The sequence below is a fragment of the Osmia lignaria genome, chromosome 15, assembly GCF_051020975.1.
Source record: "Osmia lignaria lignaria isolate PbOS001 chromosome 15, iyOsmLign1, whole genome shotgun sequence".
NCBI classification, from domain to species: Eukaryota; Metazoa; Arthropoda; class Insecta; order Hymenoptera; family Megachilidae; genus Osmia; species Osmia lignaria.
Window position 1 is genome coordinate 6,998,714 of NC_135046.1, and position 27,187 is coordinate 7,025,900.

Genomic DNA, 27,187 nt, shown 5'->3' on the forward strand with positions numbered 1-27,187 from the left:
GGTGCTTTCAAACGTGAATCATGCAAAAACCATTAGCAAATAAATACTCCACGAGCATCGACTACGAGTACGAGAAACACTTGAATCTGAGTATCCAATGGAATCGTTGGATGTTGAAACCGATCGGGGTATGGCCTCAGTCTCGTGATATTTCGCGAAGCAAAAAATGCTGTTACTGGTTGACAAACCTCGTTTGCCATTTATTACTCAGCTTCCTCTTTATACCATGCAGTATGTACGTTTTTCTCGAAGTAGAAGATCTGTACAACAAGATCAAACTCTTTGGTCCATTGATCTTCTGTCTGATGGCGTTCGCGAAATATTATTCGTTGATCTTTCACGAGGAAGACATCCGCGAGTGCATCGAACGCATCGAATGGGACTGGAAGCATATTAGATACCATGACGACAAGAATATCATGGTGGTGAACGCGAACTTTGGGAGAAGGCTAGTAACTATTTGCACCTTCTTCATGTACAGTGGTTTCGCGTTTTATTACATTGCTGTACCGATTAGCGTGGGTAAAATAGAGGCAGAGGATGAAAATCTCACCTTTGTACCATTAGTGTTTCCCTTCTCGAGACTGATAGTTGATACTCGCTATAGTCCAACGAACGAGATCATTTTTTCAGTCCAATTGGTAGCTGGTGCCTTGATGCATGGCATCACGTCAGCTGCTTGCGGCTTAGCGGCTATGCTCGCGGTTCACGCTTGCGGACAAATGGAAGTCTTGATGAACTGGCTGAAACATTTGATTGACGGTAGATCAGATATGGGCGAAACCGTGGATGCCAGGATCGCGAGCATCGTGAATCAACATGTTCAAATATTAAAGTGTGTAAATTATATTTTTTTGTTACGAATTGCATTGTTAATACTGTAATCCTTTCACGATGAATGACCACAGTCAATGACACACATCACGAAAGGGTTATTTCACTCCTTACGTGTTCAATTTGTGACAATCATGGATTTGATTTTGAATGTTTTAGAAAATTGATCGTGTTTCAGGTTTTTAACTCTCACTGAGAAAATACTCCAACAAATATCCTTTGTTGAATTCTTAGGGTGCACCTTGGATATTTGTCTTGTCGGATATTATGTTATAATGGTATGCAAATGACGTACAAAAAGAAACATTGCGTGTAACTGTGTTTTGTAAATATAATATATATGTATACTGTCTTGATACTGTAGGAATCAAAATCGAATGATATAACAAGTGCAGTAACTTATTTCATTCTACTCACATCTCTTACGTTTAATATCTTTATATTCTGTTACATAGGAGAACTTGTTGCTGACCAGGTAAAATTTTCAATACGTTTATGTAAAAACAACAACTATTGTTATTGGAATATTAATTTCAATTATATTTTTACAATAGTGTACGAAAATTGGAAAAATCGCATATATGATAGAATGGTACCGATTATCAGGAAACAAAAAACTCTGCTGTGTCCTAATAATTGCAATGTCTAATTCAACGATCAAACTGACAGCAGGAAATATGATCCAATTATCTATCAATACCTTTACCAACGTAAGTATCACATTATAAAAATCGTTTAATTTAAATTGAAAATTGACAGAAATTTTCTGAATACATAGGTAGTTAAGACAGCAGTCGCATTTTTAAATGTATTACGTACAATGACGTGAATGTTCCTCAAGATACAATATTATATATAAAAATTGATGTGTCAATGTTGAAGAAAATGTGTTTGATTGATTTTTACTGGTGTATGTCTTTGCATGTTTCTGTGAAAAGTTTTTGAAATAAATCAAGCATCAATGATGACCGAAATACTGTGTATTTAACTATTGCAATACCATAATAATATCAGGAAATTATATATGAATACTAATCAATTTATTAGTAAAAAGGTTTCATTATTCCCAATCCGCAAATTGTTCCTCTAAACCAGCTAAATTAACAATGCCATCAATCGCACCCTTTCTACCTCTCGAAAAAAATCAATTTATCGAAATCCCAGCGACATTATCTTGTCCGCGCTTTGCTCTTATAATACATTTGGCAAAAAACGTGGGAACACAGAAGGGTTGAATTAAATCGGAAAGAAGACAATTTTGTCCTCCCTGTTCTTGCATGAAAAATCAGCAACAAAGCGCAAGCGCTGGTGGCTTACCTCCGAAGCATTATCAAATACGACACCGCAGTATCAAACGAGCTTTCACCATGAAGAAACCATTCACAAATGGAACGAAACCCCTCGTGATCGATGACTACGAGAAAAACTTGAACCTGAGTATCCAATGGTGTCGTTGGATATTAAAACCGATGGGTATCTGGCCGAATTCGTCCAACGTTCCACAAACGCAAATTTACTTCTACCGTCTGATAAACGCAATGTGTTATAGTTTACTCAACTTTCTGTTACTGCCTTGCAGTTTGTACACGATCCTCGAAGTCGAAGACGTTTACAACAAGATCAAACTATTTGGACCATCAAGTTTCTGCGTGATGGCACTGTTAAAATATTATTTATTAATTCTTCACGGGAATAGTATTCGTGAGTGTATTAAATGGATCGAACAGGATTGGGAGAACGCCAGATGTCAGGAGGACAAGAAGATCATGATGGAGAACGCGAATTTTGGAAGGAAACTGATTCTTCTTTGCACTTTCTTTATGTACAGTGGTTTCGCGTTTTATTACATCGCTGTACCGATTAGCGTAGGTAAAATAACCGCAGAGAATGAAAACTTTACCTTCGTACCACTGGTATTTCCCTTTTCAAGTTTGATAGTTGATACTCGCCATAGTCCAAAGAACGAGATCATTTTCTTAGTTCAATTGGTAGCTGGTGCCTTGATGCATAGCATCACGGCAGCTGCTTGCGGTTTGGCAGCTATTCTCGCGGTTCACGCTTGCGGACAAATGGAGGTTTTGATGAACTGGCTGAAACATTTGATTGATGGTAGATCAGATATGGGCGAGACCGTGGATGTCAGAATCGCGAACGTTGTGAATCAACACGTGAAGATACTTCGGTATGTTCACTATAATTATTTCTGAATTCTTGCACCTCCTGTACCCGCGAACTCAGTTTCCCACTTTGTCAGTTATCCACAGTTGAATGTAGAAAAGTAAAAAATTTCAGAAATGTAGTGTAGGTGGCTTGAAAAACGGAAGATCCAACTTTGAATTCGGAAGTAGATTTGCATACGGCATGAAACCTACCCCTCGCGGATACAGTGATGCTTTAATAAATAAACCTGAAGGATCTCTATTGTAATTTTGTTAGCAGCTCATTTTTTATATTTATATATTTTGCAGATTTTTAACCCTTATAGAGCAAATACTTCGACATATATCTTTGGTGGAGTTTTTGGGATGTACATTGAATTTGTGTCTGCTTAGTTATTATACCATTATGGTACGCACGTGATTCAAAAAGGAATTCAATTGATATTCGATAGATTTGAAAGAGATTTTTTTGTACAAATTCTAGGAATGGAATCGAAATGATATGACAAGTTCCGTGACTTACAGTGTTCTCCTTGTGTCTCTTACTTTCAATATATTCATATTTTGTTACATAGGAGAACTTGTAAGTGAGCAGGTAATATTTTATTTAACATTTATCATACTGTCACCACAGTGATTATAATAAAAAAATTTGTCATAACAGTGCAGAAAAATTGGAGAGATGTCATATATGATCGACTGGTATCGATTGCCAGGAAAACGAAAACTTTGCATTATTTTGATCATTGAAATGTCCAATTCTTCGATCAAACTCACGGCAGGAAATATCATAGAAATGTGTTTTAGCACGTTCGGCGACGTAAGTATTAATTAAACATCATTAACAGTATCAATTTTATCATGAATTGATACATCTTTTACAAGCAGGTTGTTAAAACTGCGGTAGCCTTTTTAAACGTGTTACGGACATTAACTTGAACATTCTTTGAAGTACACGAAGAAATTGTTGGTTGTAGTAATGTGTTTATATTTTGTTGAAACTTGTTTGTATCGTTATTTATTCGTACTATTAGGCGCGTAATAAATATAGTGTTTAAAATACTACAAATATATATTTAAAGTAACAAATATCATAAAACAAACACTTACATAAAAATAATAATCTATCTCCGATCAATGTGAGTCTTGGTGCTTTACTGATGTTTAGAAAATCAATTTACCTTTGCTCATTTCTTATCATTCTACCCCTCGCTTTCATAATGCATAAAGCGAAAAAGTTGAAACGCAACGGGGTTGCTCCCTTTGAAAAAAAAAAAATAAAAACAGTTATTCAAGTTTCTAATCCTTCTGAGTGATGGAAAAAGTAGCGCAAGCGCAACGTTGTTCCTCTTTGAAACATTAAACCACGTTGATTCAGTATCAAATGAACTGTCGAGCGGCAACGATGAAGAAAGTATCAACGCAAAATGCGGATGCCATTAAAATGGAACACGATTACCAGAGAAACGTGAACCTGAGCACCCAGTTGAGTCGTTGGTTACTGAAACCGCTAGGTGCATGGCCAAAATCAAGCAATACTTCATTAATTGAAAAATATTTCACCTGGTTTATGTACGCTGTCTGTTACCTTCTGATCATTTTCCTGATTGTGCCTTGTTTGACTTTCCTGATCCTTGAAGTAAAAGGCACCTATAACAAGATCAAATTAATCGGTCCTTTAAGCTTTTTCCTAATGTCGTTCATGAAGTATAACTTAATATTGTTTCACAAGAACGACATCCTGAAGTGCGTGGAGAAGATCGAATGGAATTGGAGGAATATGAAAGATCTGCAGGAGAGAAACATCATGGTGATGAACATGAATTACGGGCGGAGACTGATAATCGTTTATGCGTCTTTCGTGTATGGTTCCTTCGTATTTTACTACATCATCATGCCGCTCAGTGGAGGAAAAATCCCAGCGGGGGATGCAAATTTCACGTTCATACCGTTGCCGTTTCCTTCTTCGTTGCGTATCACTGATTACCGAAAGAGTCCCGTTAACGAAATCTTCTTCGTCGCTCAATGTCTGTCTGGTATACTGTTGGATGCTGTCACTGTTGGGACTTGCAGTTTGGCTGCAACCTTTGCAACGCACGCTTGTGGACAGATGGAAGTTCTGATGAACTGGTTAGAACATTTGGTAAATGGACGAAGTGGCATGAGTCAATCTGTAGATGGCAGGATTGCAAGTATCGTAGAACAACATATTCGAGTATTGAAGTGCGTAAATTAAGGTCTTTTTTAATCACCTGAGACAATTAATTCTTATTACCTTTTAGTTTCTTGGCGCTGATAGAGAAAATGTTCCAAACAATATCTTGTATAGAATGTTTGGGGTGTATGATGAATCTTTGCTTACTTGGGTATTATCTTATCATGGTATGCCAGTCTAATAAAATATATTGTTACATATTTTTAATATATTTTTTATTTCGTAGGAATGGAATGGACAAAATTTAACTTCTTCTTTCACATACATATCATTGATCGTATACTTTGGCTTAAATATTTTCGTGTTTTGTTATACAGGCGAACTTGTGGCTGAACAGGTAGTTGGACCGTATAGTATCTTTTTATTTAACACTGTCTATTATTAGCTTATTTAATATTCAGTTGTAAAGAAAAGATGAAAATATTGCATGACAGTGTAGAAGAGTTGGCGAGACGTCATACATGACCGATTGGTATCGCTTGTCAGGCAAGAAGAAGCTTTGCTGCATTTTGATCATCGCAATGTCCAATTCGTCGATTAAGCTTACAGCTGGGAACATGATTGAATTGTCTATTAGTACCTTCAGTGATGTAAGTATCAAACATTTTTTTCGCATCCTCAAAAGTGATGATAATGTGTTACCTGTATAGGTCGTTAGAACAGCGGTGGCCTTCTTAAATATGTTGAGAGCACTGACATGAACATTCCTAATAGTACATTGTAGTTTAAGGATTATTATGTGACCATTAATACTCTTGTATTTGAAGTTTAATGAAATTAATCATGTTTAACGAAATCACGAGATTCGTCCCCTCCTTTCATTATTCCTGGTTACAACGGTGTTTCAATCAAGCACTCCAACCATTTAACGATAAAGTGTAAAGTAATAAACTGACAATGAGATATAGAAAATGAATTTTTTTATTCATATATTTTGACAAATTTTAATACTTAAAAAGAAGGCACTTGTCCGTAAAAGAATTTACAATCATAAACAGTATCGATAATTGCTTGACACAACATGAGAAACCAGTGCGTAAGATAATCGCTCAGAAAAATTAGTAATCAACCTCTGGACCTGTAGAACAACATGGGGGTTACCGCGTTACTGATGTTTTATAATCAATTTATCGAGGTTTCTACCGTCATCATTCTACCCCCCACACTTATAATGCATAAAGCAAAAAACGTGGAAACACAGAAGGGTTGAATTAAATCGGAAAGAAGACAATTTTGTCCTCTCTGTTCTTGCAAGAAAAATCAGCAACAAAGCGCAAGCGCAAGCGCTGGTGGTTTACCTCCGAAGCATTATCAAATACGACACCGCAGTATCAAACGAGCTTTCACCATGAAGAAATCATTCACAAATGGAACGAAACCCCTCGTGATCGACGACTACGAGAAAAACTTGAACCTGAGTATCCAATTATGTCGTTGGATCTTAAAACCAATGGGTATCTGGCCGAATTCGTCCAACGTTCCACGAACGCAAAGATACTTCAACCGTCTGATAAACGCAGTGTGTTATAGTTTAATCAACTTTCTGTTACTGCCTTGCAGTTTGTACACGATCCTCGAAGTCGAAGACGTTTACAACAAGATCAAACTATTTGGACCATCAAATTTCTGCGTGATGGCGTTGTTGAAATGTTATTTATTAATACTTCACGAGAATAGAATTCGTGAGTGTATTAAACGCATCGAGCAGGACTGGGAGAATGTCAGATGTCAGGAGGACGAAAAGATCATGGTGGAGAATGCGAACTTTGGAAGGAAACTGATTCTTCTTTGCACTTTCTTTATGTACAGTGGTTTCGCGTTTTATTACATCGTTGTACCGATTAGCGTAGGTAAAATAACGGCAGAGAATGAAAACTTTACCTTCGTACCACTGGTGTTTCCTTTTTCAAGTTTGATAATTGATAGTCGACATAGTCCAACGAACGAGATCATTTTCTCTGTTCAGTTGGTAGCTGGTGTCTTAATCCATGGCATCACGTCAGCTGCTTGCGGTTTGGCAGCTATGCTCGCGGTTCACGCTTGCGGACAAATGGAGGTTTTGATGAACTGGCTGAAACATTTGATTGATGATGGATTAGATATAGGTGAGACCGTGGATGTTAGAATCGCGAACATCGTGAGTCAACACGTTAAGATACTGAAGTATGTTCCCTACAGTTATTTGTGAAATCTTGCACCTCCTGCATCCGCGGACTCAGTTTTCCACTGTGTCAGTTACCCACAATTGAATGTAGAAAAGTAAAAAATTTCAGAAATGTAGTGTAGGTGGCTTGAAAAACGGAAGATACAACTTTTAATTCGAGAGTAGGAATGCAATCAGCTAAGTATCTTTCCCTCTGCAACAGTAAATATTAATTTGCTAAGCATGCAATATTTTTACATATTTTTCTTTCACATATGTCACCTGATTTTTGCTGTTATGCATGATAAGGCGTGGAACCTACTCTTCGCGGATACAGGGGTTCTACTTTAAATGTGCTTGAAGGTTTTCTATCGTAGTTTTGTTAACAACTGATTTTTTCTACTTACATATTTTGCAGATTTTTAACACTTACCGAGCAAATACTTCGACATATATCTTTAGTGGAGTTTTTGGGAAGTACAATGAATTTATGTCTACTTAGTTATTATACGATCAAGGTACGCACGTGTTTCAAAACGGAATTCGATTGATATTCGATATATTTGAAAGGGATTTTATTGTACAAATTGTAGGAATGGAATCGAAATGATATGACAAGTTCCGTGACTTACAGTGTTCTCCTTGTGTCTCTTACTTTCAATATATTCATATTTTGTTACATAGGAGAACTTGTAAGTGAGCAGGTAATATTTTATTTACCATTTATCATACTGTCACCACAGTGATTATAATAAAAAAATTTGTTATAACAGTGCAGAAAAATTGGAGAGATGTCATACATGATCGACTGGTATCGATTGCCAGGAAAAAGAAAACTTTGCATTATTTTGATCATTGAAATGTCCAATTCTTCGATCAAACTCACGGCAGGAAATATCATAGAAATGTGTTTTAGCACGTTCGGCAATGTAAGTATCAAATAAATTCCATTAACTCTATGAATTTCATCATTAATTGATACATCTTCAACAAATAGGTCGTCAAAACTGCGGTAGCTTTTTTAAACGTGTTACGAACATTAACTTGAACATTCATTGAAGTACATGAAGAAATTGTTGGTGATAGTAATGTGTCTATATTTTACTAAAATTTGTTTATATCGTTATTTATTCGTACTGTTAGACGCGTAACAAATATAGTGTTTAAAAATACCAAAGATTTATATTTAAGGTAACAATTACCATAAAACAAGCACTTGTACAAAAATTAATAATTCATCTCTGATCACTGTGCGCCTTGATACTTTACTGATGTTTAGAAAATCAATTTACCTATGAGGTATAGAAAACGAATTTTTTCATTTATATGTTTGGTAAAATTACTTAAAAAAAGACCGTTCTCCGTAGAAGAATTTACAATCATAAACTATATCGATATCTGCCTGATACAACATTAGAAACAAAATAGCCACCAGTGCGTAAGATAATCGCTTAGAAAAATTAATAATCAACTTCTGGACCTGTAGAGCACCGTGAGGGTTACCGCTTTACTGATGTTTCATAATCAATTTATCGATGTTTCTACCGTCATCATTCTACCCCCCACACTTATAATGCATAAACCGAAGAAGTAGAAAAGCAGAAGGGTCGAAACCTTTCGAAAAAATAAAAGCACTTAAATCCTTCTCTCTTGCAAGAGGAATAGGTAAATTAGCGCAAGCGCAATGTTTTCCTTGAAGAAATCAAACCGTGGTTATTCAGTAGCAAAGGAACTACCGAACGTCAAAGATGCATAAAGCATCGACAGAGAAGAATTCTTTTCAAATGAAACACGACTATTGGAGAAACGTGGACTTGAGCATCAAACTGAATCGCTGGATATTGAAACCAATTGGTGCCTGGCCAAAATCCAGCCATATTCCAATCGTCGAAAAATACTTTACGTGGATTAAAAACGCCGTCTGTTATTTTCTGATAAGTTTCCTGTTTGTGCCTTGTTTGACTTTTTTGATCCTCGAAGTAAACGATACTTACATCAGGATCAAATTGGTCGGTCCTTTAAGCTTTTTCTTAATGTCGATCATTAAGTATTACCTGTTAATCCTTCATAAGGACGACGTTCTGAAGTGTGTGGAACAGATCCAATGGGATTGGAAGAATATTCAAAACCTGGATGAAAGAAAAATCATGATGATGAATGCGAATTACGCACGAAAATTGATCATCATTTGTACGTTCTTCATGTATAGTTCTTTCGTGTTTTACTACGTCGCCTTACCGATTAGCGTGGGAAAAATTCCAGCAGAGGATGCGAATTTTACGTTCATCCCATTGCCGTTTCCTTCCTCGCGACACATCATCGATTATCGTCAAAGTCCTATCAACGAAATCTTCTTCAGCACGCAATGTCTGGCCGGTGTCGTGATGCACGCTGTCGCAGTTGGTGCTTGTGGCTTGGCTGCAACCTTTGCTACACACGCTTGCGGTCAAATGGAGATTTTAATGAACTGGTTGCATCATTTGATAAACGGACGAGAGGACTTGGATAAAACTTTGAACGGCAGGATTGCGAATATCGTGGAACAACATGTTCGGATATTAAAGTGTGTTAAGTATATGTTTTCATAAAAATTTCTTCATTTTGAAATAAAAGCTATTTTATATATTTTTTCACAAAGATGTCGTGAAAACTATAAAACTAGAAGATTAGAATCCTTAACATTAATTTTCATCACATTTCAGATTTTTGGCACTCACGGAAAAGGCGCTCCAACAAATATCCTTCGTAGAATTTTTAGGATGCACAATGAATCTGTGTTTGCTTGGATATTATAGTCTTATGGTAGGATAATTCAACGATACATACTATTACATTACTTACCCACTTTCATGTATTTTTTTAATATACTTTTCATATTGTAGGAATGGAATCCAAAAGATATAGCTTTTTCTCTGACTTACATGGTATTAGTCACATCATTTGGTTTCAATATTTTCATATTTTGTTACATCGGCGAGCTTGTGGCTGAGCAGGTATGATTTTTTCACATTTCATTTTATAGTCACTGTGACACTGTCTTTTACTAGTTTAGTTAAGAATAAAATATTGTACGATAGTGCAGAAGAGTTGGCGAGGTGTCATACATGATCGATTGGTATCGATTGACAGGAAATAAGAAGCTTTGCTGCATCCTGTTTATCGCAATGTCCAATTCGTCCATAAAACTTACAGCTGGAAATATGGTTGAATTGTCTATTAGCACCTTCAGTGATGTGAGTAGAAAAATATTAAATATCAATTCTTCGTATCTTAGAAAATATCAGTAATGCGTTGAATGTATAGGTTGTCAGAACAGCAGCAGCTTTTTTCAACATGTTGAGAGCATTGACATGAATCTTTCATGCAGTAGAACGTAGTTTAAGCATTATTTTGTAGAATTTGATATTGTTGTATTTGAAATTAAATGAAATCGTTCATGTTTAACAAAACGGTGTTTTAAGTGTAAAATGCGACAGTTACAATCACGCAATTAACATATTGCCACTTATTTTCAAACAATTTCTTCTGTTCATTACTCTTCTTCACTCAAAAAAAAGTCCAACGAAGTTGCTTAAAAGTGTAGCTATCAATTTCGTACTACGAGACAATCCCCCTTTACCTATCTCTAGCGCAACACTGATCGATTCGAATGCAATCGCAACCTAAATAACAATATCATGATCCACGGAAGAAAAAAATTCGCGCGTGCGCCAATATTTACTCAACCCTTTTCATCGTCGAGAATCGACTCACTCGAAGACCACCCTTCGCGCAGTAATAATGGCAATCTCGTCTAACGATCAACCGGTACAAGATACTACTTACCTTCAAGATTACGAATACAGTATCCAACTGAATCGCTGGTTCCTAAAACCAATCGGAGTTTGGCCGAAATTAACAGACTCCACGAGGACCGAGAAATTGTTGTTAAAAGTGTTAAACATTGTCTGTCACTCGTTGATCATCTTCACCTTCGCACCCTGTTTACTGTTCATCCTGTTCGAAGAGACGAGCATGCAGACGAGGATAAAAGCAATCGGACCCATGAGCCATTGGTTAATGGGTGAATTAAATTATTGTTTCCTGAGCATGAGGACCAAGGATATTCTTCACTGTATACAACACATAGAGAACGACTGGCAGATGGTCAAACGAGCCAGCGATCGTGAGTTGATGCTGAAGAACGTCAAAATTGGACGTCTAATCGCTTGTGTCGCAGCGATCTGCATGAATCTCGGTACCTGTTCTTACAACGTAATCACAGGATTTCAAAAGATAGTGTTTCATGTGGGAAACGAGAGTTTCTCCATGTATCGGTTACCTTGTCCGTTCTATACAAAGCTGATGAACGTCAGATTTAGTCCGGTTAACGAACTCGTTTTCACTCTCCAACTATTCTCTGGATTTATCGTGAATTCTGTAACCGTTGGGGCTTGCGGTTTGGGTGCAGCTTTAGCGATGCACGCTTGTGGTCAGCTGAACGTGATGATGTCCTGGCTGAACGATCTGGTTGGTACTAAAGAAGAAGAACAAAAGAATGTTAAAAAGAAGTTGGCGAATATCGTGGAACATCATCTACGTACATTGAGGTATGTCGTTAATGTGTAATTATGAGTAAAACAGGAAAATGATTAATGTAAATTTGTTTATAAAAATATTAATTTCAGTTTTGTATGGAATATAGAGAACATAATGAATCTAATATGTATGGTTGAATTAGTTGGATGTACATTAAATATATGCATGCTGGAATATTATCTTGTTACGGTATGTTTAAATACATGTACTATCAGTTTTTAATAATTTTATAATTCCAATCTTCTTTGTTGAGTCTTTATGAAATTTTTGAGTGTGTTCTATGACATTTAAGCATTCGAATTGAAGGCTCATTTACGACGAATTAGACCCGGCGATTAATTAAAAGAATGTATTATGATTTCTTAGGAAAAATCGAAGGAAACCGTAGCGATATATGCAATTATATACGCGTCCATGATTTTCAATATATTTATATTTTGTTATATCGGTGAGAAGCTTACGGAACAGGTAAGGAAACGACAGTTAAAAACGGTAGCAAATAAATCTTTGGTAAAATGCAAGTATCTATGTGACAGTGCAAACAAATTGGAGAAAGAGCATACATGACGGAATGGTATCGTTTACCTCACAAAACTGCTCTCAGTTTAGTTATGATAATCTCGAGATCGAGCATGGTGATCAAAATCACTGCTGGAAGATTCATACGGATCTCCCTTGCAACCTTTGGCGACGTGAGTATTAAAAACACTCTTATCTAAATACTAAACACATTTAGCACATCATGTTTCAGGTGTTGAAGACGTCTTTCACTTATTTCAATATGCTTCGAACAGTCGCGACTTGAACAACTTTGAATTACGATTCTGTACCAACTCTTGTAAACTAAACGCAATAAAAAATGAATAAATGATCTCTGTCCAGAATGTGCGCGAAACCTAGGCACGAGACAAGTTGCATTCACCATTGCAACAAGTTGCACTGCACAAACAAATCGATCAACCTTCGCTTAAGGGAAATGTGCGCAAGCGTTGAGTAACTCAGTGCCCTTACCTTTGCTAATGTAAAATCCTTGATTCAGTAGTTTCTGCGACTTTGATGAGCGGTCACGATGATCAGTGAACCTGCTATCATACAAACGGATCTTGATAATCTGTTCGATTACAGTCTCCAATTGAACCGATGGTTCTTGAAACCGATAGGTGCATGGCCTGCATCCCTCTCTACCTCCAAAATCGAAAGAATCATTTCATTAATTTTGATCGTCATTTGTTATTGTTCCATACTCGCCACTGTAATTCCTTGTATACTATACATAATTCTCGATGACGATACCATTCAGACAAAACTGATGGTAATAGGTCCTCTGAGCCACTGGTTCGTAGGGGGCATTAATTATACAACACTGCTGTTGCGTAGCAAAGAGATACAATGCTGTGTGGAAGACATGCAAAACGATTGGCGCGCAGTGAAAAGATTGAAGGATCTACAAATTATGATAAAGGATACGAAATTCGGTCGTTACGTCATGATCTTTTGTGCAGCTTTTATGCAAGGTGGGGTCTTATGCTATTGTGTAATAACTGGTATCACTACGGAAATTATTGAAGTTGGAAACGAGACCAGAACTATTCATCTGCTACCATGTGCGGCTTATACCAAGCTGTTTCCAGTAGATACCAGTCCCACAAATGAGATCATTCTTATCGTGCAATGCATTTCTGGTTTCATCGTAAACTCTAGTGCTGTTGGAGCGTTTAGTTTAGCTATAGTGTTTGCGACTCACGCTTACAGTCAGCTGAATGTGCTAATGATATGGATCACGGAACTCGTAAAATCGTCCAGGAAGCAACATCAAAGCGCACATTTAAATGAAATTGGTGTTATCGTGGAGAATCATCTGAAAGCTTTAAGGTAAATGTTAAGTTATTTTGTAATTTTATGTTACAACTAAATGCATCAATTGCAGTTTCATATCACATATCGAGGATATGATGACTGAAATATGTTTTTGGGAATTATTCAAGTGTACTTTCGACATATGCTTGCTTGGATACTATGTCCTCGTGGTATGTTGAAAATTATGAAATGCGTAAGATTTAATTAATCTTTTTTTAAATTACAATAAATGAATATTATTAACGATTAAAATTACAAGAATTTCATTTTTCCAGCATTGGGACAATCGTGATTTTCAAAATCTAACTACCTGTATCGTTATACTTTGCTCCATGGCTTTTAACATTTTTATAGTGTGCTATATCGGTGAGATACTAACAGCACAGGTAAGTAAACTATAATTGTGACATAAGCCAAAACAGCATATATTTAATTAATCAGATTGCAGTACAAGAGAGTTGGTGAAACAGTGTATATGACAGAGTGGTATTACTTACCCGATAGAAATATCCTCGATTTAATACTGATCATTTCACGATCCAGCGTGGCGATCAAAATGACTGCTGGAAAATTTGTTAATATGTCACTTATTACATTTTCTAGTGTATGTTTATGTAACTTTTACGATCACACCAAACAAATCAGCGGCATTAATTTTACGATGTTCTTTACAATTCTAGGTGATAAAATCTGCTTTTGCATATCTCAATGTACTGCGACAAATGGTATGAACGAACAATATATCTGTAAATAAATTGATGAGATTTAGAGTATGCGTACAAAAGTACAAATAATTTTAAAATTAAAAATAAAATAGACATATATTTCGTCTAATGATAATTTGAACTCCTTTATATTTCAAGTTATAATCAACATCCCCTGAAGAGACAGTGGGTAACTATTAAACATGGTCGCGTTCACCACTGCAACAAGTTGCACAGTCTAGACAAATCGATCGATGTACGTTCTTGTAAGAAAAATCTGCGCAAGCGTTAAGCAACTTCATACACTCACTTTGTAGAATGTAAAATCCTCGATTCCGTAGTTTCTGCGACTTCGATGAGTAGTCATGATGATCAGTGAACCTGCTATCATACAAACGGATCTTGATAATCTGTTCGATTACAGTCTCCAATTGAACCGATGGTTCTTGAAACCGATAGGTGCCTGGCCTGCATCCCTCTCTACCTCCAAAATCGAAAGAATCGTTTCATTAATTTTGATCGTCATTTGTTATTGTTCCATACTCGCCACTGTAATTCCTTGTATACTATACGTAATTCTCGATGACGATGCCATTCAGACAAAACTGATGGTAATAGGTCCTTTGAGTCATTGGTTCGTAGGGGGAATTAATTACACAACATTGTTGTTGCGTAGCAAAGAAATACAATGCTGTGTGCAAGATATGCAAAATGATTGGTACGCTGTGAAAAGATTGAAGGATCTACAAGTTATGATAAAGAACGCGAAATTCGGTCGTTACGTGGTGATATCTTGCGCGGCCTTCATGCAAGGTGGCGTCTTATGCTATTGTGTGATAACTGGTATCACTACCGAGATTATTGAAGTTGGAAACGAGACCAGAACTATTCATCTGCTACCATGTGCGGCTTATACCAAGCTGTTTCCAGTAGATACCAGTCCCACAAACGAAATCATGCTTATTGTGCAATGCATTTCTGGTTTCATCGTAAACTCTAGTACTGTTGGAGCGTTTAGTTTAGCTATAGTGTTTGCGACTCATGCTTACGGACAGTTGAATGTGCTGATGATGTGGATCACGGAGCTCGTGAAGCCGTCCAGGAAGCATCCCCAGAATGCCTATTTGAATGAAATTGGTGTTATCGTGGAGAATCATCTGAAAGCTTTGAGGTAAATATTAAATTATTTTGTGATTTTGTGTTTTGTTATAAATAAATGCATTAATTATAGTTTCGTATCGCATATCGAGGATATGATGAATGAAATATGCTTTTGGGAATTATTCAAGTGTACGTTCAACATCTGTATGCTTGGATACTACGTCCTTATGGTATGTACAAAATTTTAAATACTTTTCTCAATATTACAGTAGGTAAGTATGTTTAACTCTAACATTACACGAATTTTTCCAGCATTGGGCCAATCGTGATTTTCAAAATATGACTACTTGCGTCATTATACTTTGTTCCATGGCTTTTAACATTTTTTTAGTATGCTATATCGGTGAGAAACTATCAGAACAGTGCAAGAAAGTTGGTGAAGCAGTGTATATGACAGAATGGTATTATTTACCCGATAAATATATCTTGGATTTATTACTGATCATTTCACGATCCAGTGTGGCCATCAAAATGACTGCTGGAAAATTTGTTCAAATGTCACTTATTACATTTTCTAGTGTACGTTTGTATAATTTTGTCAATCACCCAAAACCAATGAACAATGTTAAATTTACGACATTCTTTACCATTCTAGGTGATAAAAACCGCCTTTGCCTACCTCAATGTATTGCGTCAAACAACATGACAGAAACGATATTACGATGAATTTATACTTTAATAATGAATTTGTAAACAATTTTATAAGGTTTAAAGTATAAGCATTAAATTACAAGTAATCTGAGTACTGGTTACTGTGTTCCTCATCTCAACGTCTGACCGCAATGCACAAATACTACTTGATGGAGTCAGACTAGGCTTGCGAAGAGGCGTCTGACCATAAACGCACTATACTACTTGGCGTAGTTAGACTAGTTCCGCCAGGCTACGTTCCGAAATGGTTAAATATAAATCTACATTTTGTTGTTTTTATTTTTGTAGATAGATCAATGTGACCCGTGCCAAAGTTAAATAATTCCTAATTTAAGAAACGATATCAGAGCTCCATCATTCACCCTCTTTATTTTACACGAACTCGGCACAAAATAATGGCCACTGAAACTAATTATAAGTTAAAAGTTCACAAACCTCATCTCAAACTTGATATCCCACAATTATGCGAACGGGCAATGAGTAACGAGTAAGCACCATCGCGTTCACCACTGCAACAAGTTGCACAGTCTAGTCTAGTCGAATCGATCGACGTGTGTTGTTCCTTCGAATGAAATCTGCGCAAGCGTACACCAAGTGTCTGCATTTACCTTTTCCAACGTAAAATCCTTGATTCAGTAGTTTCTGAGGCTTCAATGAATAGACATGGCGACCATTGAACCGACTATCAAACAAGCAGACCTTGAGAATCTGAGCGATCACAGTCTCCAATTGAATAAATGGTTGCTAAAACCAATTGGAGCCTGGCCAAGATCATCCACTAGTACAAACATGGAGACAATCAGTTCATTAATCATGATCTCAGTTTGTTACTTCTGCATAGTGATCACCGTAGTTCCTAGTATAATGTACATGATTCTAGATGACGATGTGATTGACAGGAAGCTGAAGGTGGTTGGTCCACTGAGCCACTGGTTCATTGGAGGATTAAATTATACGACGTTGCTGATGCGTAGCAAAGAGATACAATTTTGTATGAATCAGATGAAAAGAGACTGGCGAGCAGTGACGAAATTGAAGGATCTACAAATGATGATAAAGGACGCGCAATTCGGTCGTTACGTGGTAGTCTTTTGCGCAGCCTTCATGCAAGTCGGCGTTTTGTGCTTTTGTGTAGTTAAAGCGTTCACCGAGGAGATTATTCATGTTGGAAACGAAACTAGGATATCGCATATGCTTCCATGTCCGGCTTACAAGAAGCTGATACTAGCCTACACCAGTCCCGTAAACGAGATCTTCTTTGTCGTTCAATTTTTCTCCGGTTTCGTTGCAAATTCAACTGCTGCTGGTGCTTTCAGTTTTGCTGCAGTATTTGCGGTTCACGCATATGGTCAATTGAATTTGCTGATGATGTGGATCCAGGAACTTGTAAATCGATCGGAGAAGTACAATAAGAGAGTCGATTTGAATGAAATTGGTGTTATTGTGGAAAATCATCTGAAAATTTTGAAGTAAGTATTAATGCACTTTTCGATGTCTCATTTTGATATTACGAAAACTCTGTTAACGTTAAGTACATTAATTACAGTTTTATATCGCATATTGAAAATATAATGAATATGATATGTTTTATGGAATTATTCAAATGTACAGTGTGTATATGCATGCTTGAATACCACATCCTCATGGTATGCTAAAAATAGTAAGAATAATGGACCTTTTTAATTTAAACTCTTCTTTAATTCAACATTTAGAATGGACTAGTCTACAGTTGCAAATAATACTTTTTACTAAAATATTACTATTAAAATTCTTGTTTTTGTAGGATTGGGCTGTTCGTGATTTTCAAGCTGTGATGAGTTATATCGTTATACTTTGTTCCATGTCGTTTAACATCTTTATAGTGTGCTATATCGGTGAGAAACTATCAGATCAGGCAAGTGAAAGATAATGCGAAATAATAAAGAACGACATATCAAATTATTCCAATTTGTAATAAATCCTTAATAGTGTAACAAAGTTGGTGAAGCAGTCTATATGACAAATTGGTATTATTTACACAATAAAGACATCCTCAACCTAATAATGATCATTTCAAGAGCCAATGTGGTAACCAAAATTACTGCTGGAAAGATACTTCACATGTCATTTAACACATTCGCTGGTGTACGTTCGCATAATTTTTTCAACTGCGCAAAATCAATAGTTACATTTATAATATTCTTTATCGTTTTAGATGATGAAAACTGCTTTTGCGTATTTAAATGTATTACGACAAACGTTATAACAAAAATGTCATTCCAATGAATCTATAGTAAAAAATGATAATTTTGTAAATCAGAAGATCTGAAATATAGCTGTTTAATTATAATTAACTTAAGCCCGATGATGATGTTTACTATCTTATTCATTTATACTTACAAGACTGTAGTGAAATTTACACTTGTAACTTTACGTCAAATTTTATGTGGAAGGTATTCCCTCATATTTAAGCTATCATTCGAGTAGCAACTAAGTGCAAACATAGTAGCGTGCACCACAACAGCAAATTGTAATTGCCCCCCCCCCCGACAAATCGATAGAAGGGGGTGCTACAAAAAAATGTGCGCAAGCGTTGATAATTCATTGCTCTTACCTTTCCCATGGCAGAATTACCGGATTCAGTTGTTCCTGCGACTTCGAAGAGTAACCATGTCCACCGCTAAGCTCAGTGTGACACAGACAGATCTTGATCTTCTGTGCGATTACAGTCTCCAATTGAACAGATGGTTGCTGAAACCTATCGGAGCTTGGCCTAAATTATCCACCACCACAAAAATGGAAAAAGTTATTTCACTAATTTCGAACATAATTTGCTACTCCCTCATTTTAGCCGCAGTAATTCCTTGCGCACTGCACATAATCCTCGAGGATGAGGATATTCGTTTAAAGATCACAGCAATGGGTCCTTTCAGCCACTGGTCCCTCGGAGGTATCGGTTACACCACGTTGCTGATGCACGGTAAAGAAATAAAATGGTGCGTGGATCAGGTGAAAAGTGATTGGAAAGCTGCGACAAAGCCGGAGGTGCAACAAGTGATGCTAAAAGACGCGAAATTCGGTCGTTACGTGGTAGCCTTTTGCGCAATCTTCTTACAAGGGGCCATTTTGTCCTTCAATCTGCTAAAAGCATTTACTATAGAGATCGTTGAAGCTGAAAACGAAACCAAGACCATAAGGTTGCTACCATTACCGGCTTACAAAGGACTGGTACCAGTCGACACCAATCCCGCAAACGAAATTATGCTTTCGGTGCAAATCATTTCTGGTATCATCGTAAATTCTAGCTTTGTTGGTGCTTTCAGCTTGGCCACAGTCTTTACAGCTCACGTCTCTAGCCAATTGAATGTACTAATGATGTGGATCACGGAGTTCGTAGATCGATCGGCAGAGCACGAAAAATGTGCTGATTTGAAGGGTATAAATGATATCGTGGAGAAACATCTTACAATTTACAGGTAAGCTTTGTTGTTTATACCGTTACCTCATTTTGCTATTCAATGGAACTTCTGATAGCACTGAGTACATTGATTGCAGCTTCATATCACGTATCGAAGCTATAATGAATGAGATATGTTTCATGGAATTATTCAAATGTACATTTAGCGTATGTCTGCTTGGTTACTATATCCTTATGGTACGCCGTAACAAATATGTTTTGTGAACGTTATACATGCTGCATTTAACATATCTGTGTTTTAATAATTGATATGGTTTTCAGTCAGCAATAAAAGAATTATGTGTTCACAATTAATACTACTATTTGTACAATATTAATATTAAATACACAATTTAAATCAGCTGAATTGTTGGATTATGCCTGACATTTCCTCGAGTTTTGTCTGGGACCTACTACTTGAGGTAGTAATGTCAATAAAATTTTTAAACCTCTTGTTTTTCTAGGAATGGGCCGATCAAGATTTCGAAACAATGACTTGTTATGCCCTAATACTCGGTTCCATGTCCTTCAATATCTTTTTACTCTGTTTTATCGGTGAAACAATAACTGAACAGGCAAGTGAACAAACATGGAAAGTAATTGAACTTGTGATAAGTGTTGATTTTCTAAATTCTTGACAGTGTTATAAGATTGGCAAGACAGTTTATATCTCGAATTGGTACAATTTACCTGAAAAGGTTGCCCTGGATCTAATGATGATCCTTTCAAGGTCCTCTGTGGAAACTAAAATCACTGCTGGAAAAATAGTTCACATGTCGTTTCATACGTTTGCCAGTGTACGTTTTTATCATTTTTCAGGTACACAACACCAAACCTTGTTAAATCCACGACATTCTTTACCATTCTAGGTGATGAAAACCGGTTTTGCCTATTTAAATATATTGCTCCAAACGGTATGACATAAATGCTATAAAAAATCTGTAGCTAAGTAACAACTTTGTATATCAATTTAAAATACGCAAAATATAGGTATTAACATGCCAATAATTTTAATATTATATTTATAGTACAAAAATCCAATAAAGCAATGCGAAAATGTCCCTTACACCTAAACGTACAATTGACGTTCCAGCAACATGCAACATACAAAATAGCGTTCACCACTGCAACAAGTTGCAGTTTCCCTATCCAGACGAATCGATCAAAGGGAGGAGCTTGGAGGGAATGTGCGCAAGCGTTGGTAACTCATTCCTCTTACCTTTTCCATGGTAGAATCCCGAATTCAGTTATTCCTGCAACATAGAACAGTGATTATGACAACCGTTCAACCGACCACGCTACAAACAGATCTGGATTACAGTCTCCAATTGAACAGATGGCTGTTAAAACCAATAGGCGCCTGGCCTAAATCATCAACCACCACAAAAATGGAAAAAGTTATTTCACTAATTTTGAACGTAATTTGTTATTCCTTCATTGCGATCACCGTAGTTCCTTGCATACTGCACCTGGTGCTTGAAGATGATGATATTCGCACGAAGCTGATACTTTTCGGTCCATTGTGCCACTGGGTCTTTGGATGTATCGATTACACAACGTTGTTGATGTACAATAAAGAAATAAACTGGTGCGTGGAGCAGATGAAGAACGATTGGCAGGCTGTTACCAGAGCGGAGGTGCAAGAAGTGATGCTAAAAGACGCGAAAATCGGTCGTTACGTGGTCGCCTTTTGCGCGACATTCATGCATGCTGCCATTGTCTTCTATAATATAGTACAAACACTTACTACAGAGATTATTCAAGTTGGAAACGAAACCAGGGTCATACGTATGCTACCATGTGTGGCTTACAAAAAGCTGATACCAGTCGATACCAATCCCACGAACGAGATCATCTTCGTCGTGCAATTAATTTCTGGTTTCATCGTCACCTCTGGTCTCGTTGGTGCTTTAAGCTTAGCTACCGCATTTACGGCTCACGTTTACGGTCAACTGAATATTCTGATGATGTGGATCTCGGAGTTTGTGAATCAATCGAGACATCATGATAAGTGCGCTGATTTGAATGGTATACGTGCCATCGTGGAGAAACATCTTACAATTTTTAGGTAAGCTTTATCATTTAGCTGCTTCCCTTACTTTGTTATTTTGTGAAATTATTCGTAATACCGAGAACATTAATTGCAGTTTTATATCACATATCGACACTATAATAAATGGAATATGCTTCATGGAACTGTTTAGGGTTACATTTAGTGCATGCCTGCTTGGATACTACATTCTTGTGGTACGCTGAAAGTAATGAGAAGTGTACGTTTTAAAACTGTCTCCACCAAAGCTAACGTGTTACTAAAATTGCAAAACTTTTTATTTTCCTAGGAATGGACCAATCAAGATTTTCAAAACATGATTAGTTATGCGCTTGTACTTGGTTCCTATTCTTTTCATATTTTTACGCTGTGTTTTATCGGTGAAACAATAACAGAACAGGTAACCGAACGATAATGCAAAGTAATTACGATTTGGATGGGCATTCATTTTTTACATTCTGGACAGTGTAATAAAGTTGGCGAGGCAGTTTATATGTCGAATTGGTACTATCTACCTGAAAGAGATATTCTCGACCTAATGCTAATCTTGTCAAGGTCCTATGTGACAACTAAAATCACTGCTGGAAAAATAATTCACATGTCATTCTATGCGTTTGCCAGTGTACGTTTTTATAATTATTCATCCCCACAAAATCAATGCTTCATGTTAAATTCACTCTTTATCATTCTAGGTGATGAAAACCGCTTTTGCCTATTTAAATATATTGCTCCAAATGTTGTGATCATAATGGCATTACGATAAATTCAGATCTGAAAAATAAGTTTGTATACAAAATTTAAAACGCGCAAAATAGAGGTACTAAAGTACAAATAGTTTGAAGCCTGCGGTCCTTGTTTCTTACCTTACCATTTCTAGACTTACAAAAACGTAGATTAACGCTTCGGTTAACGTATATTTTTTTTAATTTATCGCTCATGTCGCCCCAGCAACACTGAATTAAGTTGGTGTCAAAATCTAAGTTGGAATCTGATTCTTGTATCTTTGCAGTTCCTTTTTATACCTGAAAAAAGAGTATTCATAGAATGTTCATAAAAGCTACAAAACAAACGAGGAAGTGTCATTTACATTTCAAGATACAATCATCAGCACCAGCTACGAACGATTAACATCAAACGTCAGTAAGCATAGAAGCGTTTCAATGTCTGCAACAAGTTGCATTGCCCGGTTCCATCGATCGGCGCACTGTAATTTCAAGAAACATGCGCAAACGTTTGAAACTCCTCTAATGCATAATCCTCGATTCAGTTATTTCTCCGACTTCGATGAACAAACATGACGACCAGTAAACCTACTGTCATACAGACGGATCTCGATATTCTGAGTGACTACAGTCTTCAACTGAACAGATGGTTGCTCAAACCCATAGGCGCTTGGCCTTCATCATCTATCACCACAAAAACGGAAAGGGTGGTGTCTGTAATTTTGATCATAATTTGCTACTCCCTCATTTTAATCACAGTAATTCCTTGTCTATTGCACATAATCCTCGAGGATGAAGATCTTCGTACGAAGTTGATAGTGTTGGGTCCTCTTAGCCACTGGTCCCTCGGAGGTATCGGTTATACCATGCTATTAATGCACAATAAAGAAATAAAATGGTGCGTGGAGCAAATAAAAAGTGATTGGCAAGCTGTGACAAGACCAGAGGTACAGGAAATGATGATAAAGAACGCGAAATACGGTCGTTACGTGGTGGCCATTTGCGCGACCTTTTTTCAGGTTACCATTTTGGTCTTTAATGTAATCAACGGATTAACCGAGCAGGTTGTTCAAGTTGGAAACGAAACCAGGATCGTAAGAGTGCCACCAGTTGCGGTTTACAAAAAACTAATACCAGTTGATACCAGTCCCACGAACGATATCGTCCTGGTCGTCCAATGCATCTCTGGTATCATCGTAAGTTCTGGCTTTGTCAGTGCATTTAGCTTAGCTGCAATATTCATAGCTCATGCTTATGGTCAATTGAATATTCTGATGATGTGGATCTCGGAGTTTGTGGATCAATCGCGGGAGCATGATAAGTGTGATCATTTAAATGATATAGGTACCATCGTGAATAAGCATCTGAATATTATGAAGTAAGTTTTGTTGATTGTCTCATTGCCTTATTCTGAGGAACTTTTGTTTATGCCGAATATATTAATTGCAGTTTTATATCGCATATTAAGAATATACTGAATGAGATATGTTTCATGGAATTCTGCAAATGTACATTTAGTGTATGCATGCTTGGATACTATGCCCTTTTGGTACGCTGAAAACTGTAAGGAACGTATACATATTTTGAAAATATCATATGTTATATTTTCTAAATAGTGGCAGTATCGTTATTAAATTTGCATTTAAATTCATCTGAATTTCTCTTTGTTTCGTTAAGTATAAATTATTAAAATACTGAAAGATTCTTACTTTTCTAGTCATGGACCGAGAAAGATTATCAAAATGCAGTTGGTTATGCGCTCCTACTTTGTTCCGTATCTTTCAATATTTTTGTACTGTGTCTCATCAGTGAGACAATAACAGAACAGGTAAGTAAAAGACAATGCAAAATACAATAATTAGGCTGATGGTAAACATTTATATTTTAAATTCTTGGCAGTGCAATAAAGTTGGTGAAACCGTCTATATGTCGAATTGGTACTACTTACCTAAAAAAGACGTCCTCGAACTAATGTTTATCATTTCAAGATCCTTTGTGGAGACTAAACTCACTGCTGGAAAAATAATTCACATATCATTTTATACGTTTGCTGGTGTACGTGGTTGTTATTCTTCAATCACTTAAAACTAATATTTCATAATAAATCTATGTCATGTTTAACATTCTAGGTGATGAAAACCGCTTTTGCTTATTTAAATATATTACTCCAAACCATATGACACGAATGGTATTACATCAGATCTGTAGATAAACAATAATTCTGAAAATAGGCTTAAAACATATAAACATGTATACATATATTTAAAATTAGTCATTGCATTTCTAACTTATTCTTTTTCTATTTGTTGCATTCCAAATCCTTATATTTAATCACCCAACGAACCCATCCCTGCTGTTCAGAACAACGTCAATCTCCCTTTTTATTTCGCGTTTCAATAGAACTCCTTATAATACTTTGAAAAAGAAAAACTATACCTTATATTCAAACCCATGATCATTGTCCAGCGTACAGCTAATAGGTACTGAACACAGTGCATACTGTTCACTACTGCAACAAGTTGCACAGTCTAGACAAATCGATCGATACATGTTCTACAAAGAGAAACCCGCGCAAGCGTTAAGTAACTTCATACGCCTATCTTGTCGAATGTAAAATCTTTGAGTCAGTAGTTTCTGTGACTTCGATGAGTAGTCATGATGACCAATGAACCTGAGGTCGTACAAGCCGATCTCGATCGTCTGAGCGATTACAATCTCCAGCTGAACCGATGGTTATTGAAACCGATTGGTGTCTGGCCCGGGTCATCTTCTACGTCCAAAATTGAGAGAATCCTTTCATTAGTTTTGAAAGTAATTTGTTACTGCTTTATCATTTTCACGTTAGTTCCAGGCTTAGCGTACCTAATTCTCGAGCCTCAAGATTTTCGTTCGAAGATAAAAATAGTGGGTCCTATGTCCCATTGGTTCGCTGGTTGCATTAGTTACACTGCATTACTCTTACGTAGCAAAGATATACGGTATTGTGTAAATAATATTGAGGCCGATTGGCGGTCTGTGACGAAATCAAAGGTACAACAAGTGATGCTAAAGAATGCAAAATTTGGTCATAGTGTAGCGGCTTTTTGTGCGATTTTCATGCACGGGGGTGTTTTATGCCATTGCGTAGTAATGGCGTTTACCATGGAGAGTGTAGAAGTTGGAAACGAAACCAGAACCATACACAAGCTGCCGTGTGTGGCTTACACGAAAATGATACCAGTAGACACCAGCCCCACCAACGAGATCGTTCTTGTCGTGCAATTCATTTCCAGTTTCATCGTAAACTCTACCGCTGTTGGGGCTTTCAGCTTGGCTATAGTGTTTGCATCTCACGCTTACGGTCAATTAGATGTACTGATGATGTGGATCACGGAATTTGTAAATGAATCGGAAGAACTTGATAAGAATGTCGAGCGGAATGAAATAAGGGTGATCGTGAAGAATCATGTGAAAATCCTCAGGTAATTCTCTTGTTATCCTTCAACGTATACTTATTTGTTAACTTGTTATATTGATTGCAGTATGATATCGCGTATTGAACACATTATGAGCCCGATATGCTTATTGGAATTGTGTCAATGTACCTTGGCCATGTGTCTTCTTTGTTATTTTATTCTTACGGTATGTTGAAAACTTACGTTCTTTTTTTCTATTTATGCTAGCTTTTTTAAATCTTCGTCAAACTTACCCCTGTGAACATAAAAGTATGTTTAATTATATAGCAATTGTATATTTTTTTAGGAATGGGAGGGACGCGATGTTCAAAATTTAGTTACTTATGTTGTTGTACTATTTTCTGTAACCTTCAATGTTTTTATAATGTGTTATATCGGTGAGAAGTTATCGGAACAGGTAACAAAGGAACATTAATATAAGAATTATTTAAAATATAATAAACATTAACTGAAAAAATTCTTAATAGTGCAACAGAATTGCTGATGCGGTTTACTCGACAAAATGGTACTATTTGCCTTATAAAAATGTCCTTGACCTAGTTCTGATCATTGCTAGGTCAAGTGTCGTCACTAAGATCACTGCCGGGAAAGTAGTTTACATGTCTGTGTACACTTTCGGCGATGTAAGTAGAATAATATCTAAACAAAAATTTATTCATTAAAGAAAAAAAGGGAATATTGAAATCGCTTACTGTTTTAGGTGATCAAAACTGCTTTCACGTATATAAATTTATTACGACAAACGATATAACTGAAACACACCTACTATGAACATATCACCTATGTAAACTCGAGTAGAAACCTGTAGAATGTTAAATACATAAAGCTTTTCATTATTCAAAACGATACATATCACTCATAGAACTGTCCAATCTTTAGAAATACTATTAATTACAAATATTAACGCGTTCACTTAATTCAATTTACTCAAATTCTCTACAAAAACAAATACACGTTGCAGGTAATTCCGTACGGCGAATCAAGGAGACTTGAACTGCACTAACTTTCCTCGATGCATCTAATTGCAATGATGTGGGTAGTTATAATTGCACATGCGCGAAACTGAAGCTCTTCAATAATCGATGTATTACTGTTCACGTTGCCTGTCAGTTGTGCGTGCACTTTCAACTAGTCAATATGATTGCACCCACCAATATCCCGATGAAGGACGATTGGATGTACAGTATCCAAATGAACCGTTGGTTCCTAAAGCCGATCGGTA

General features: G+C 36.6%; 11 protein-coding genes across 11 annotated transcripts; all 11 read left to right on the plus strand.

The window, feature by feature from the left end:
• The first annotated feature begins 20 nt into the window (after nt 1–20).
• Nucleotides 21–1,663, plus strand: LOC117600117 (odorant receptor 10-like). The gene is made up of 5 exons (XM_034315124.2): nt 21–835; nt 1,013–1,112; nt 1,199–1,309; nt 1,389–1,544; nt 1,613–1,663. Exons 1-5 carry the CDS (start codon nt 21–23, stop codon nt 1,661–1,663), a joined length of 1,233 nt encoding a protein of 410 aa, XP_034171015.1.
• Nucleotides 1,664–2,111: 448 nt separating this feature from the next.
• Nucleotides 2,112–3,997, plus strand: LOC143306134 (odorant receptor 4-like). The gene is made up of 5 exons (XM_076692769.1): nt 2,112–3,016; nt 3,303–3,402; nt 3,478–3,588; nt 3,658–3,813; nt 3,882–3,997. Exons 1-5 carry the CDS (start codon nt 2,112–2,114, stop codon nt 3,930–3,932), a joined length of 1,323 nt encoding a protein of 440 aa, XP_076548884.1. The 3' UTR covers nt 3,933–3,997.
• A 412-nt stretch (nt 3,998–4,409) lies between these two features.
• Nucleotides 4,410–5,909, plus strand: LOC143306087 (odorant receptor 47a-like). The gene is made up of 5 exons (XM_076692357.1): nt 4,410–5,216; nt 5,276–5,375; nt 5,435–5,545; nt 5,643–5,798; nt 5,859–5,909. The coding sequence occupies exons 1-5, from the start codon at nt 4,438–4,440 to the stop codon at nt 5,907–5,909; spliced, it is 1,197 nt and encodes a 398-aa protein (XP_076548472.1). The 5' UTR covers nt 4,410–4,437.
• A 641-nt stretch (nt 5,910–6,550) lies between these two features.
• Nucleotides 6,551–8,499, plus strand: LOC143306086 (odorant receptor 22c-like). The gene is made up of 5 exons (XM_076692356.1): nt 6,551–7,371; nt 7,770–7,869; nt 7,945–8,055; nt 8,125–8,280; nt 8,349–8,499. Exons 1-5 carry the CDS (start codon nt 6,557–6,559, stop codon nt 8,397–8,399), a joined length of 1,233 nt encoding a protein of 410 aa, XP_076548471.1. The 5' UTR covers nt 6,551–6,556; the 3' UTR covers nt 8,400–8,499.
• Nucleotides 8,500–9,102: 603 nt separating this feature from the next.
• On the plus strand, nt 9,103–10,705 carry LOC117600116 (odorant receptor 85b-like). Its single transcript, XM_034315123.2, has 5 exons — nt 9,103–9,914; nt 10,054–10,153; nt 10,234–10,344; nt 10,429–10,584; nt 10,655–10,705. The coding sequence occupies exons 1-5, from the start codon at nt 9,136–9,138 to the stop codon at nt 10,703–10,705; spliced, it is 1,197 nt and encodes a 398-aa protein (XP_034171014.2). The 5' UTR covers nt 9,103–9,135.
• Nucleotides 10,706–11,131: 426 nt separating this feature from the next.
• On the plus strand, nt 11,132–12,734 carry Or26 (odorant receptor 26). The gene is made up of 5 exons (XM_034315121.2): nt 11,132–11,940; nt 12,019–12,118; nt 12,296–12,397; nt 12,466–12,621; nt 12,681–12,734. The coding sequence occupies exons 1-5, from the start codon at nt 11,132–11,134 to the stop codon at nt 12,732–12,734; spliced, it is 1,221 nt and encodes a 406-aa protein (XP_034171012.2).
• A 264-nt stretch (nt 12,735–12,998) lies between these two features.
• On the plus strand, nt 12,999–14,517 carry LOC117600500 (odorant receptor 4-like). Its single transcript, XM_034316041.2, has 5 exons — nt 12,999–13,801; nt 13,857–13,956; nt 14,062–14,172; nt 14,235–14,390; nt 14,467–14,517. The coding sequence occupies exons 1-5, from the start codon at nt 12,999–13,001 to the stop codon at nt 14,515–14,517; spliced, it is 1,221 nt and encodes a 406-aa protein (XP_034171932.2).
• Nucleotides 14,518–14,855: 338 nt separating this feature from the next.
• LOC117600496 (odorant receptor 4-like) lies at nt 14,856–16,297 on the plus strand. Its single transcript, XM_034316039.1, has 4 exons — nt 14,856–15,661; nt 15,722–15,821; nt 15,904–16,170; nt 16,247–16,297. Exons 1-4 carry the CDS (start codon nt 14,856–14,858, stop codon nt 16,295–16,297), a joined length of 1,224 nt encoding a protein of 407 aa, XP_034171930.1.
• Nucleotides 16,298–16,965: 668 nt separating this feature from the next.
• Nucleotides 16,966–18,547, plus strand: LOC117600114 (odorant receptor 10-like). The gene is made up of 5 exons (XM_034315120.2): nt 16,966–17,771; nt 17,849–17,948; nt 18,086–18,196; nt 18,271–18,426; nt 18,497–18,547. The coding sequence occupies exons 1-5, from the start codon at nt 16,966–16,968 to the stop codon at nt 18,545–18,547; spliced, it is 1,224 nt and encodes a 407-aa protein (XP_034171011.2).
• Nucleotides 18,548–18,951: 404 nt separating this feature from the next.
• On the plus strand, nt 18,952–24,690 carry LOC117600097 (uncharacterized). Its single transcript, XM_076692774.1, has 14 exons — nt 18,952–19,757; nt 19,837–19,936; nt 20,203–20,313; nt 20,380–20,535; nt 20,608–20,652; nt 20,832–20,939; nt 20,986–21,806; nt 21,886–21,985; nt 22,078–22,188; nt 22,255–22,527; nt 22,832–22,866; nt 23,133–23,888; nt 24,373–24,565; nt 24,640–24,690. The coding sequence occupies exons 1-14, from the start codon at nt 18,952–18,954 to the stop codon at nt 24,688–24,690; spliced, it is 3,666 nt and encodes a 1,221-aa protein (XP_076548889.1).
• Nucleotides 24,691–25,160: 470 nt separating this feature from the next.
• LOC117600494 (uncharacterized) lies at nt 25,161–26,716 on the plus strand. Its single transcript, XM_034316037.2, has 5 exons — nt 25,161–25,971; nt 26,032–26,131; nt 26,252–26,362; nt 26,433–26,588; nt 26,666–26,716. Exons 1-5 carry the CDS (start codon nt 25,166–25,168, stop codon nt 26,714–26,716), a joined length of 1,224 nt encoding a protein of 407 aa, XP_034171928.2. The 5' UTR covers nt 25,161–25,165.
• The last annotated feature ends 471 nt before the right edge of the window (nt 26,717–27,187 follow it).